Source organism: Erinaceus europaeus, chromosome 8, assembly GCF_950295315.1.
Source record: "Erinaceus europaeus chromosome 8, mEriEur2.1, whole genome shotgun sequence".
Taxonomy (NCBI): Eukaryota; Metazoa; Chordata; class Mammalia; order Eulipotyphla; family Erinaceidae; genus Erinaceus; species Erinaceus europaeus.
Window position 1 is genome coordinate 29,012,417 of NC_080169.1, and position 13,105 is coordinate 29,025,521.

General features: G+C 40.5%; 1 protein-coding gene across 1 annotated transcript in view; it reads left to right on the forward strand.

Moving 5' to 3' along the window:
• HYCC1 (hyccin PI4KA lipid kinase complex subunit 1) overlaps window positions 1-5,674 on the forward strand; it is a 143,694-nt gene extending 138,020 nt beyond the window's left edge. The window contains exon 11 of the mRNA XM_060196090.1: window positions 5,409-5,674. Within this exon, the coding sequence (XP_060052073.1) occupies window positions 5,409-5,530 (122 nt within the window). The 3' untranslated portion in view covers window positions 5,531-5,674. The remainder of the gene's footprint in view (window positions 1-5,408) is intronic.
• Window positions 5,675-13,105: the final 7,431 nt, after the last annotated feature.

Below are 13,105 nucleotides of genomic sequence, written 5' to 3' on the forward strand. Positions count from 1 at the left end.
ATTGGGGGGATTAATGGTGTACAGTTGACAGTAAAATATAGTAGTTGGGTAACCTTAAATACAATTAAATCAGTAATGATATTAAGTTAATGATAATATCATTAAAACATGTAACTTAAAAGATAAAGATCATCAGAGTGGATCAAAAAAGCAAGACCTGACCTACAAGCACCCATGTCCAGCAAAGAAGCAATTATAGAAGCCAGACCTCCCACCTTCTGCACCCCATAATGACCCTGGGTCCGTTCTCCCAGAAGGATAAAGAAAAGGAAAGCTTCCAGTGGAGGGGATGAGATACAGAACTATAGTGGTAGGAATTGTGTGGAATTATATCCCTCTTATCCTAATGATCTTGTTGATCATTATTAAATCAATAAAAAAAATAATAACAAAAAAGCAAGACCTATAACAGTAAGTTATCTACAAAAGACATACTTGAAACAAAAGGACATATTCCAGAAATGGAGGAGAAAATCATCTACACTGACATAGAGATTTTTGCCCAATACCTGAATAAATTGGTGTCTGTCAGCAGGAAAGGTGAAGGTGTGAACATGAAGTAAACAATAGTATCTGGCAAATTTATCTTATCTAAAATACCTATTATTTTATTTTAGATATTTCAGGTGATTATACTAGTCATTGTGAGATGTATGTATGGGGGAAGGGGGAGCTTGTGCAATTCACAGCTCCCAGAACTTTTTTTTTCCCATGCAGACACAGAGAGAGGGAGAAACACTTGAGGACCAGCAACTGCTCTATCTGAATGGTGCAACTATGTGATGAGGTGCTCAAATTTGGCTGCATAGTAAAGCACATGTCCTACTCAGTGAAATATCCCTCCTGCTGATTAAGCTTTACCTTCAATGCACTTTACTATAATATTTTTATTATTTATTATTTATTTGATTAACCAGTGTAAACTATCCTTCTCAAAGCAACAAATGCCTGAAATCTTGCTTTTAGTATCTACTTTCCCTATCCCATTTTGTTGTGTACCTGGGCTAGTAGTACCCTTCAGAATAAATTTTGAAAGTCTGTGCAAGTTTCCACCCTACACCTCTGAGAATGGCCTATCTCAGCAAAACAGAAAATGTGTTGGCAAAATTAGTGTTGCCAAAATTGTGAAGAAACAGGGACTCTGCTACACTGCTGGTGGGAATGCAAACTGGTGAAGTGCCGTATGGAGGGTCCTTAAACAAATAAAAATAGAATTACTTTGGGAGTCGGGCTGTAGCGCAGCGGGTTAAGCACAGGTGGTGCAAAGCACAAGGACCGGCATTAGGATCCTGGTTCGAACCCCGGCTCCCCACCTGCAGGGGAGTCGCTTCACAGGCGGTGAAGCAGGTCTGCAGGTGTCTATCTTTCTCTCCTCCTCTCTGTCTTCCCCTCCTCTCTCCATTTCTCTCTGTCCTATCCAACAACGACAGCAACAATAATAACTACAACAATAAAACAACAAGGGCAACAAAAGGGAATAAATAAATAAAATAAATAAAAATAATAAATTAAAAAAAAAAGAATTACTTTATGATCCAGCAATGCCACTCTTAGATTTATCCAAAGGACATGCAAACACTTAATCTGAAGGGACATAAACACCCCTATGTTCATAGATGCATTATTCACAATAGTCAAAGAGATAAAATAGCCTAAATGTCTAGATGGATAGGTAAAGTTATAGGGTATATATAGAATATTACTCTGAAATCAAAAAGACAATGTTGTGTCCCTTATAACAAAATGGGTGGAACTGGGGGAGATTATGCTTAGCGAAATAAGTAAAGCTAGATTAGGGCAGAGAGTAGCTCCTAAACTTAAAGAAAATACGTATATACAAATAATCATTTACTACATCAGTCTGACCCAGGGCCCATATATATTCACAGACAATCATAATTTTAAATATATCAAAAGAAAAAGTCTTAATGTGTGCCACTAGGTTGTTTGCTTTCCCATTTTTTAAAAGAAGGTAGGTTTCATAAACAGTATTATTTGTGATTTTGTGTTATAAAAATCCCAAGCTGTATTTTGAATATCTTTCGCTTAGTATGCCTTTGTATAGTGTGCACATACTGGGTAGAAGGGAAAAGAGTTGTCATCTGTAAAAAAAAAAAATTGTCATTTGTAAAGCTTAATTAAATATAAAATAGTTGGCTTATGAAAGCCAGGCCTGTGATTTTTAAAGCATATTTCCTACTTTCTTCCCTAATGGAATGGAAGTTTGCAGTTCTTCATTCATTATTATTGAATTATAAATCCTCTAGGGCAGAGATTATGTCTTCTATCTTGTTACCAATTCGTGTGTGCAGAGGGACAGGTTGTTCAGCCTCCCGACAATTTACAATTTAATAAATGCATAAAGAGGTATTATCTAATTAATTTCCTTAGCTTTCCAAGAAGGCAGTCTAGATGAATCTGCCCCCCACCAGCCCCCACCCCATTTTCTAGATAAAGGAGCTTAAGATGAACCAAGAAATGGTTTATATTATTGTGAAAATTGAAGCCTGATGTTCTTTATTCTATACCCACATGCCCAGGTTTTAGTCTCTTACCCATGCACCTCAACATGCCCTATAATTTCCCTGGAGTTGCACAATGTACAACTTGCATGCAGGAGCCAGGCGGTGGTGCACCTGGTTGAAAGCACATGTTACAACGCTCAAAGATCTGGGTTCAAGCCCCTGGTCACCACCTGCAAGGGGGAAATCTTCACAAATCGTAAAGCTGTGCTATTAGGTGTGTGTCTCTCTCCCTGTCTCTTCCCCCTTCCTTTCAATTTCTTTTTGTCTCTCCCCAATCAATAAAGCAAAATAGATTTTTAAAAACTGTGTATAGACTCTTCTGCCACCTAAGTGTTTCCCAGAGGGATAGGATAGGCAGTTTGAGTAGGAAATCATGAATTATGCAAGGTTGACCCACTGGATATGTCTAGATCTTACTCACAAAGTGCCAACACTGTCCCTCTGTCACTGTGACTTCCAAAAAATCCCCAGCCCCCAGGTTCTACCAGATGCCCTCATGAAGCAGTACTGCCTCTGTGCTCTTCATCATACTGCCTCTCTATTTATTGCCATGAATAGGCAGGACTTACAACAAGGAATGAAAATAGTTTTGTGTGACGAAAGAGGTGGCAGAGTGGCAGAGGGCAGGACTTGCAAGCATCAGCTCCCAAGTTCCATCCTGGTGTATGCATATGCCAAAGCATGCACTGGTCTGTTCTCTAAATAAATCTTACTAGAATAATCTTCTGACTAAGTAATTTGGACATCTTTGACCAAACCCATAAGCCCTGTTGACTACAAGTTTACTCTAGCACACATGAGGAAACGCTGTGAGAGGATAAAAAGTATTTAGGAATCCTTCAAGCAAGGGAAATGGAGTGGGTACAAAAGTTTGGAAAAGAAGCTCTCAGCAGGGCTAGAAGAACCACCCTCAAAATAACAGTGGTGACAACAATCTTGATGGTAACAGCTAGTTATTGTTATGTATGAGGTGCTGTGTTAAGTCACTAATGTATACGATTTCGCTGAATTCTCACATCAGCGCATAGCTAACCTCACTGACCTCATCTTGAACTACCATCACCCCTGCTGTGGACATTACTTGGACTCTTAGTGGTCTTTCAGTTCTATATTAACCCAGCATAGACCAGTCTCTATGAAATAAAACTGAGCACTTTTATAAAATGAAATTGGGTCATATCAAACCTCTGCTTAAGTTCTCCAGCTACTTTCTGTCACTGAATAAAATCGGAAGTCTCACAGAAGCCCACAGAAGCCCCTGACTTCTCAGCTTCACGATGACCTCTCTCCAGCCGTGTTGTTGCCTTGCCATTCTTGGAACGGGCCATGCTTGTTCCCCTTTCAGAGTCATCAGCTACTGTTTTCTCCCCAGACATGACTCACTCCTTTACTTCTTAAGTCTCTGGATCAAACTTCACACCCCAGAGAGCCCATTCCTAGCAGCTATATCTACAACTGCTGACTCCTTCACCTTGCTATACTTCTCTTCAGAACTTTACTCAATACCCCTTGGCCTTATTCTAAAGATTTTACCCAGCTACTTCATGAGAATGAATCCATGAGAATGGGAGTTTAGTATGTGGGGCTTTTGTCCTGTTTATCCCTTAGAAAACTTCTAGGCACATAGTATCTCAATAAATACTTATTGAAGGTGGTAGAGCACACACATTACAGTGTGCCAGAACCGGGGTTCAAGCTCACAGTTCCCACCTACAGAGGTAAAGTTTCACAAGCAGTGAAGTGCTTCAGGTCTCTCTCTCTCTCTCTCTCTCTCTCTCTCTCTCTCTCTCTCTCTTTCCTACTCTCCCTCCCCCGGCCTCTTAATTTTTCTCCATCTCTATCCAAAATAAATATTTTAAAAGCAAATACTTGTTGAATGCACACATTCAATTTACAGAAGTTAAGTCATTTGTCTGATACTCAGAGCTGATGGGTGTGAGGAGTATGTCTGCCCTCTGAACTCCCAAGAGGAGACTGGAGGAGACTCTCTTAAGGAAATGAAAAATCATAAAGAGGGCAAGACACTTGGCATGGGAGATGAAAACAGAAACAAGAACTTTCTTCTCCTCTGCTATGGAATGCACAATTGAATTTTTCTCTCTTTTAAAAAATTATTTTAGTGCCACTAAGGTTTGTCTTGGGGCTCAGCACCTGCAGGATTCTATTGCTCCTGACAGGCTCTTTTATGTGATTGTTTGACTGCTTCCTTGCTTGCTTGATAGTGGGTTAAAAACAGGGAGAGAGAAGGAGAGAACCTGAAGCACTGCTCCAATGCTTGTGAACCACCACCACCACCCCACCCCACCACCAACCCCACCCACCCCCCACCCCACCCCCAAGAGGGAGAGGGGGCGGGGTTGGGAGGTTTGAACCTGGACCCTCACACATGTGTGCACCCTGCCTGGAAAGCTACCACCCAGCTATTCCCTGGCCCCTTAGACAGTTCATCTTAGACAGATGAATCCAGAGTTAACCCATAGTAAACAAAACTTCCAGAGTAACCAGAATTGCAGGCTTCTCATCAGTATTTGCTTTCTTCTACTGCTTAAGAGTCATGCTCAACTTCTGAATTTCCCTTTTCCATTTCTTGACATTGTATTCTCTTGTCCCTCTCTCTGTCCGTAATGTAATTCCCAGAGAGTCTAGATAGCTGTGTGTTAAGCAACTTAACAAATTAGCAGGCAACTGTTTGAGCTAGAGAAGTAGTTTGACATGTTAGAGTGTGGAACTTGCATGTCTGGGATCCTAGGTCCCGTCTTTGACAAGTACCATAAGCCAGAACTGAGCATACTTCAGCTGCTCTCCCCTCCAAAAAAAAAAAAAAGAATAAACAAATAAAAAAGTAATTATGCAGACATTTTAATGTTATATCTTTTTTACTAGGGGGAAGTAAGGGATCTCGACAGTCTAGATCATCAAGTGATGTGGACTCAGTTTCTTGCTGGAATTTGCAAAGCCGATTCAAATATGATCATTGCTGTCAGAAGATCACCTTCAAAATATAGAAACGGAAGAAGCCTTTGAATATACACATTGCGAAGACCTTGGAATCTTTTTTGTTTCAAATATATTCACCGCAGAGGCTCTGCTAGCTGGATTTGACAGTGTGGGCACCGTGAGAATGACAATAAATGAAAACAGCCTCTCCACTTGCTGACGCCGGGTGTTGTCTTTGCTCTACACCACTTCCTGTATGTACCTGTTTGAGAAGCAGATCTAAAGGGTGGAGAGCTAAATCAGAAACACTAGCTAGAAGTAGGGAATGCATTTTAGCAGATAAAATTTGATTCCTTGTAAAGTGGAGTGGAGGCTTCTTTTACTTCATTATTGTGGGGGAAAATATGATATGTTGCCTGAACAAACGTAAGTGGTTAAGACAAAAATGCAAGGCAGCTCTCAGGGAGGAATAAAGGCACAAGAAAGGGTTTCTTAACTTTTTTGAGAGGCAATGGATTACCTACAGTTGTTGACACATGGGTACAATCTCTCATCTCCTTGTGATAGGTGCAAAACACTTTCCCCTCTAACTTAGGTCCTTTTCCAGGACCCTAAAGCACCCTCTCAGACCCAACATTATATTTTATTTTTTCATATTTATTTATTTTCCCTTTTGTTGCCCTTGTTATTTTTTATTGTTGTTGTAGTTATTACTGTTGTTGTAATTGATGTCGTTGTTAGATAGAACAGAGAGAAATGGAGAGAGGAGGGGAAGGGGTGAGAAAAAGAGACACCTGCAGACCTGCTTCACCACTTGTAAAGCAACTCCCCTGCAGGTGGGGAGCATGGAGCTTGAACCACGTTCCTTAGGTGGGTCCTTGCGCTTTGCACCACGTGCGCTTAACCCACTGTGCTACCTCCCGACTCCCAGACCCAACATTTTCTTTTTTTTATTTATGAAAAGGAAACATTGACAAAACCATAGGATAAGAGGGGTACAACTCCACACAATTCCCACCACAAGAACTCCGTGCTCCATCCTCTCCCGATAGCTTTCTTATTCTTTAACCCTCTGGGAGTATGGACCCAAGCAGACCCAACATTTTAAACCTCAAATGCTCCTCATGTCTATGAGATTCAAGGATCTGGGATCCCTAAGAGATGGCCCAGGAGTCTTCAGCATTAACTGGGTCTTCTCATATGAGTATCTGTGTAATTTTTACATTTCTGTGATTGTTGCCTATACCTCTGCAGATATTTTTGCAAGGTAGCATTTATATATTAATATCTCAAGAAGAACTAGATTTTAACAGAGCATAGCACTGTGGGAAGGGACTGGAAATGAGGCAGAAAGAATGTTTAGACCTTTTATTCAAGTTCACATATTTATCTTCCCACCATAATTAAAATGTACTTAGTCATAGTGGAAATGAATTATATATATTTTTAAGATTTTATTTATTGATTCATGAGAAAGGATAGGAGAGAGAGAGAGAACCAGACATCACTCTGGTACTTGTGCTGCCAGGGATTGAACTTAGAACCTCATGCTTGAGAGTCCAGTGCCTTATCCACTGCACCACCTCCTGGACCACACAAATTATATTTCTAAAGAAATTATTAACTACACATATTTCAAACTCTGGATCTAAAAATGAAGCATGTTTTCAGTAATTCAAATATTTTCACTCAGAAGAGAAATGTCAAGATCAAGGCAGTCAAAGCTTTTCTGACATCAAATTGATACACTTGGAATGATTTATTGGAAAAGATGTACATATGTACTATATGTGGAATTTTTTTTTTTTTTTTTAGAATTTCTGCCAAATACAGATACAGTAGTCTTAATGACTTTTTTTTTTAGTCAGGCTATTTTTTTTTGCCAAAGTGGTCATATAGATCAGTTTAATTGACTGATAATTCAATTTACTTCCAGTTAATAGAAAAGATAATTTGTAGCTTGTGCTCTGTTCTGTTTTGGTGAGTCAGTGGCAATCTCATTCTGTGATACCAGGCCTGATTTCAGTTTTGATGAGGGAGACATAATACTAAGTCTCTTAGAATAAAGATGCCAGCCCCCTCTTTCGCCTTATCAGATGCCTGATAATATTTGAAATATATATATATATATATATTAACCAGAGCACTGTTCAGTTCTGGCTTTGGGTAGTGCTGGGGATTGAACCTAGGACCTTGAGCCTCACGCACGAAAACTAAAAATAAATCTTTAAAAAGCATTGTTGCCTTCAGGGTTAGGTCAAGCATTTCTTCACAGGACTCCTTGATTAAGATGCAGTGTTTATCCCATCCTTTCCTTTCTGATTCAGTCCACAAGGAGCTTGGGAAACAGCACTATGACTGATAAGGGTAAGAGTGTTTTCCACAGAGCTGTCTGGAGAAGTCTCCAAAGGCTATGACCCTGCAATTCCTCTCCTGGGGATATATCCCAACAAACCAAACACACCCATCCAAAAAGATTTGTATATACCTATGTTCATAGCAGCACAATTTGTAATACCTAAAACCTGGAAGCGACCCAGGTGTCCGACAATAGATGAGTGACTGAGAAAGTTGTGGTACACATACAGAATGGAATAGTACTCACCTATTAAAAATGGTGAATTAGTTGGGCGGTAGCGCAGCAGGTTAAGTGCAGGTGGTGCAAAGCGCAGGGACCAGTGTAAGGATCCCGGTTCGAGCCCCCAGCTCCCCAGCTGCAGGGGAGTTGCTTCACAAGCGGTGAAGCAGGTCCGCAGGTGTCTGTCTTTCTCTCCCCCTCTCTGTCTTCCCCTCCTCTCTCCATTTCTCTCTGTCCTATCCAACTACAATGACATCAATAACAACAATAACTACAATAATAAAAAAACAACAACAAGGGCAACAAAAGGTAAAATAAATATTTTTTTAAAAACTTTAAATGGTGAATTAACCTTCTTCATCTCATATTGGATGGAGTTTGAAGTAATCATGTTAAGTAAGATAAGCCAGAAAGAGAAGGATGAATATGGGATAATCTCATTCATAGAAGTTGAACAATAAGAACAGAAGGGAAAACACAAAGCAGAACTCGGACTATAGTTGATGCATTGCGCCAAAGTACAAGACTCTGGAGTGAGGGGTGGGGTTCAGGTCCTGGAACATGATGGCAGAGGAGGACCTAGAGGGGGTTAGATTGTTATGTGGAAAACTGAGAAATGTTAACACATGTACTAACTTCTGTATTTTGCTGTCGACTATAATCCATTAATCCCTCCAATAAAGAAAAAAAAAGTATTCACAATGAGAAGTTCTGGGATCAGGGTTCCTTGTCATCCAGAGCCAATGGATGAGCTGAGGTACTGACATCAAGAAGGAAGGGGACTGAAAACCTATGTGTTTTCATTATAATATTAACTATAATAAGATGACTTGTTTATTTCCTTTCCTTTTCTGACAGAGAGAAATTGAGAAGGGAGATGGAGATACAGAAGGAGAGAGACAGAGACACCTGCAGCACTACTTCACTTGTGAAGTAGTTTGCAGATGGGCACCAGGGTGCTTGAGCCCTAGTCCTTGTATACTGTAATGTGTGCGCTTAGCCAGAGCACTGTTCAGTTCTGGCTTTGGGTAGTGCTGGGGATTGAACCTAGGACCTTGAGCCTCAGGCACAAAAATTAAAAATAAATCTTTAAAAAGCATTGTTGCCTTCAGGGTTTAGTTAAACATTTATTCACAGGACTCCCTGATTAAGCTGTGCCACCAACACCTGGCCCCTAAGACTATAAGTTTTCATCCCTGAAGACTCAAACTGTGAGTGGAGAGAGTAAGGGGCTGGAGAAAAGGAACAGCAGTAGCACCACCAGTAACCAAAGCTGTGCACTAATTTCATTAAAATAAATAAATAAATAAATAAATAAATAAATAAACACCATGGATAGATTTTTCGTTATTGCCATGAGGGCTTTGCTGTGGCTTACAGCCTGAAAGATTCCATTGTTCCTATTGAACTTTCCTCCCTACCCACCTCTGGTAAATAGTGATATATATATATATATATATATTTATGGGACAGAGAAGCAGAGACACCACAGCACTGCTCCACTCCTATGAAGCTTTCCTTGTGCATGATGCTCCCATGTAGTGGCTGGGGGCGTGAACCTGGATCCTTGTGTATAGTCAAATGCGCATTCTACCAGATGAATTATTTCCTGACCCTGGATATAATGTAAAGATAAATCTATCGTGGGGCAAACTGCAAGGACCAGCATAAGGTTGCCGGTTCGAGACCCCAACTCCCCACCTGCAGGGGAGTAGCTTCACAGGCTGTGAAGCAGGTCTGCAGGTGTCTTTCTCTCCCCCTCTCTGTCTTCCCCTCCCCTCTCCATTTCTCTCTGTCCTATCCAACAATGACAACATCAATAAAAACAATAATAACTACAACAACAATAAAAAACAAGGGCAACAAAAGGGAAAATATATAAAATATAAAAATGTATATAAATCAATCAATGGCTGTATATGCTGTGTTAATTGAAATTAATTTTTTTTCAAAAATATTTATTTATTTATTCCCTTTTGTTGCCCTTGTTGTTTTATTGTTGTGGTTATTATTGTTGTTATTGATGTCAGCGTTGTTGGATAGGGCAAAGAGAAATGGAGAGAGGAGGGGAAGACAGAGAGGGGGAGAGAAAGATAGACACCTGCAGACCTGCTTCACCACCTGTGAAGTGACTCCCCCTGCAGGTGGGGAGCCGGGTGCTCGAACTGGGATCCTTATGCTGGTCCTTGCACTTTGCGCCACCTGCGCTTAACCCACTGCGCTACCGCCCGACTCCCGAAATTATTTTTCTTCTTAGAAAAGTGACTATGGCATCAAATACTGTTTCAGTACTTAAGCAAAGTTTTCAGTTTTATAGATTTTTAGTATTTTTTTCAGTGCAACAAGAATATGCATGGCATACAAAATATATTCAAGATTGCAATAAAGATTATATTGTACCAGACAGTGGTAGATAGCATAATGTTATGCAAAGAGACTCTCATGCCTAAGACTCCAAAGTCCCAGGTTCAGTCCCCCACACCACCATATTCCAGAGCTGAGCAGTGCTCTGGTTAAAATAAATAATCAGATCAATAAACAAAATGTTATATATATATATATATATATAAAATATATATATATATTACCTAAAAAGGATAAATCTAGGGGCCAGGTGTGGTGCACCCGGTTGAGCATACATGTTACAGTGTGCAAATAACCTGGGTTTGAGCCTCCGGTCCCCACCTGCAAGGGGAAAGCTTTGCAAGTGGTGAAGCAGGGCTGCAGGTCTCTCTCTCGCGCTCTCCTTCTCTCTCTCTCTCTCTCTCTCCTTCCCTCTTTATTTCTGGCTGTCTCTATCCAATAAATAAATAAAAATTTAAAAAGGATAAATCTAAAAGGAGAAGGATGGGGGAAGAGGAGGAAAAAGAGTGGGGGAGTAGGACTAGTAGATGGAGAAGAAGGAGAAAATTAAGAATGGGGAGACATCTCAGCCTTTTAAAGTACAAACATACATGCATGAGATCAAACATGCATGCATGAGGCCAAAAGTTTAATCCCCAGCACCGCTTTATGCCAGTGTTATGGTTTTTTCTCTCAGGACCTGTCTCTGTCTCTCTTTCACCCTGTTATCTCATCCTCTCTCACAATAATAAATTACAGAATTAAGAGGGTAGGACATGGTGGTAGGAAGTAGAGAAAGGGAAGTTGTGCTTAGTGCTTCATGGATTTAAGTTTAACATTCTATGAAAGACAACTATGGATTCTTCCACACCCGTACACAGTGAGCTGTTTCTCCAATCTTATTTCCATGTTTTACAAGAAGAATCTATTTATGTAGTAATTACTCTAAAATTAATTTAAAAGGGTAAAATTACTTTTCTGTGTTCTATATCAATTTAATAAATTTGTTCCTATTGCTATGGATCCTGCTTGGGGTGACTCAGTTGTCACTTTAATTCTAGGGGAATGCCTAGATTAACCATAAAGCTTTAAGAGTGATGAGGTGGCATAGAGAAGAAAAGTGGGGGTGGGGTGGGGGGGTTAGTTTTTCATCTTCCTCAAAGCTACTTGTTTCCATTTTCCTTCACATTGATTGCCATTTCACACTTTTACCTCAGGTCAGGACAAATTCCTTATAGATAATAAGAAGGAAGAAGAGGAGGAAGATTGAATGAGCACTACAGTTAATAAATGGCAGTACTGGGAGTCCGCTGTAGTGCACGTGGCGCAGAGTGCAAGGACCAACTTAAGGATCCCTGTTCCAGCCCCGGCTCCGAACCTGCAGGAGAGTCGCTTCACAGGCGGTGAAGCAGGTCTGCAGGTGTTTATCTCTCCTCCCTCTGTCTTCCCCTCCTCTCTCCATTTCTCTCTGTCCTATCCAACAACAACGACATCAATAAAAATAAAAAAACTACAACAATAAAACAACAAGGGCAACAAAAGGGAATAAATAAATAAATATTTAAAATAAATAAATAAATGACAGTACTATGCTCTTTTGAATACTAACTCTACCTTAGGTTTTCTCCTAAGTATTTTCATGCATTATCATGCTTTCTAAATCTTGTTAACTTTGTGAGGTAAGATCAATAATTTCCCTCACTTCCGAGGTAAGAAACTAAGCCTAGATGAAGTCAATGATGGTGATTGCAGTCACATGACTGGTAGGTGGAGAAGCCTGATCCTGTGCCCAAGTGGTTTCACTCCAGACTGTGTACTCAGCACAAGAGTCAGCATCCTGCACTTAGAGGAATGCTGACCATCAGTTTTATAAGAGACAACATCGGGAGTCGGGCAGTGAGGCAGCGGATTAACCACACGTGGTTCAAAGTGCAAGGACCGGCATAAGGATCCGGGTTCGAGCCCCAGGCTACCCACCTGCAGGGGGGGTCGCTGCAGGTGTCTTTCTTCCTCTCTGTCTTCCCCTCCTCTCTCCATTTCTCTCTGTCCTATCCAACAACAATGACATCAATAAACACAACAATGTTAAACAAGGGCAACAAAAGGGAAAATAAATAAATAAATATTAAAAAGTTAAGAGAGAGAGAGAGAGATGAAGCATCAGGGTTGGAAAAAAAATCAGTTTAGGCCCGGGAGGTGGCACAGTGAATAAGGTGTTGGACTCTTCAGTCCTGAGTTCAACCCCTGGCACAGAATATACCAGATTCTCTCTCTCTCTCCTCCTATCTTTCTCATTAATAAGTGTACACACACACACACACACACACACACACACACACACACACACACACGATAACCTGTCACCAGGGTTATCATTTACCAATCTAACACTCCTGGTGGCCATTTTCCTTCCTTCCTTCCTTCCTTCCTTCCTTCCTTCCTTCCTTCCTTCCTTCCTTTCTTCCTTTCTCTCTATTTTCCTTTCTTTCTAATATTTTATTATATAGGCCAAGCTAGAGGGAAAGAAAGATGGACACCTGAAGACCTATTTTACTGTTTGTGAAGCATTTCCCTCAAAGATGGGGAGCAGGGGCTCAAACCCAGGTCCTTGTGTTTAGTAACATGTGTGTTTCTTAACTGGGTGCACCACTACCCAGCCCCCTTGATAGAATTTTTTAAAAATAAAATCAGTTTAAATTGGAATATTCATGCCTTTGGAGAG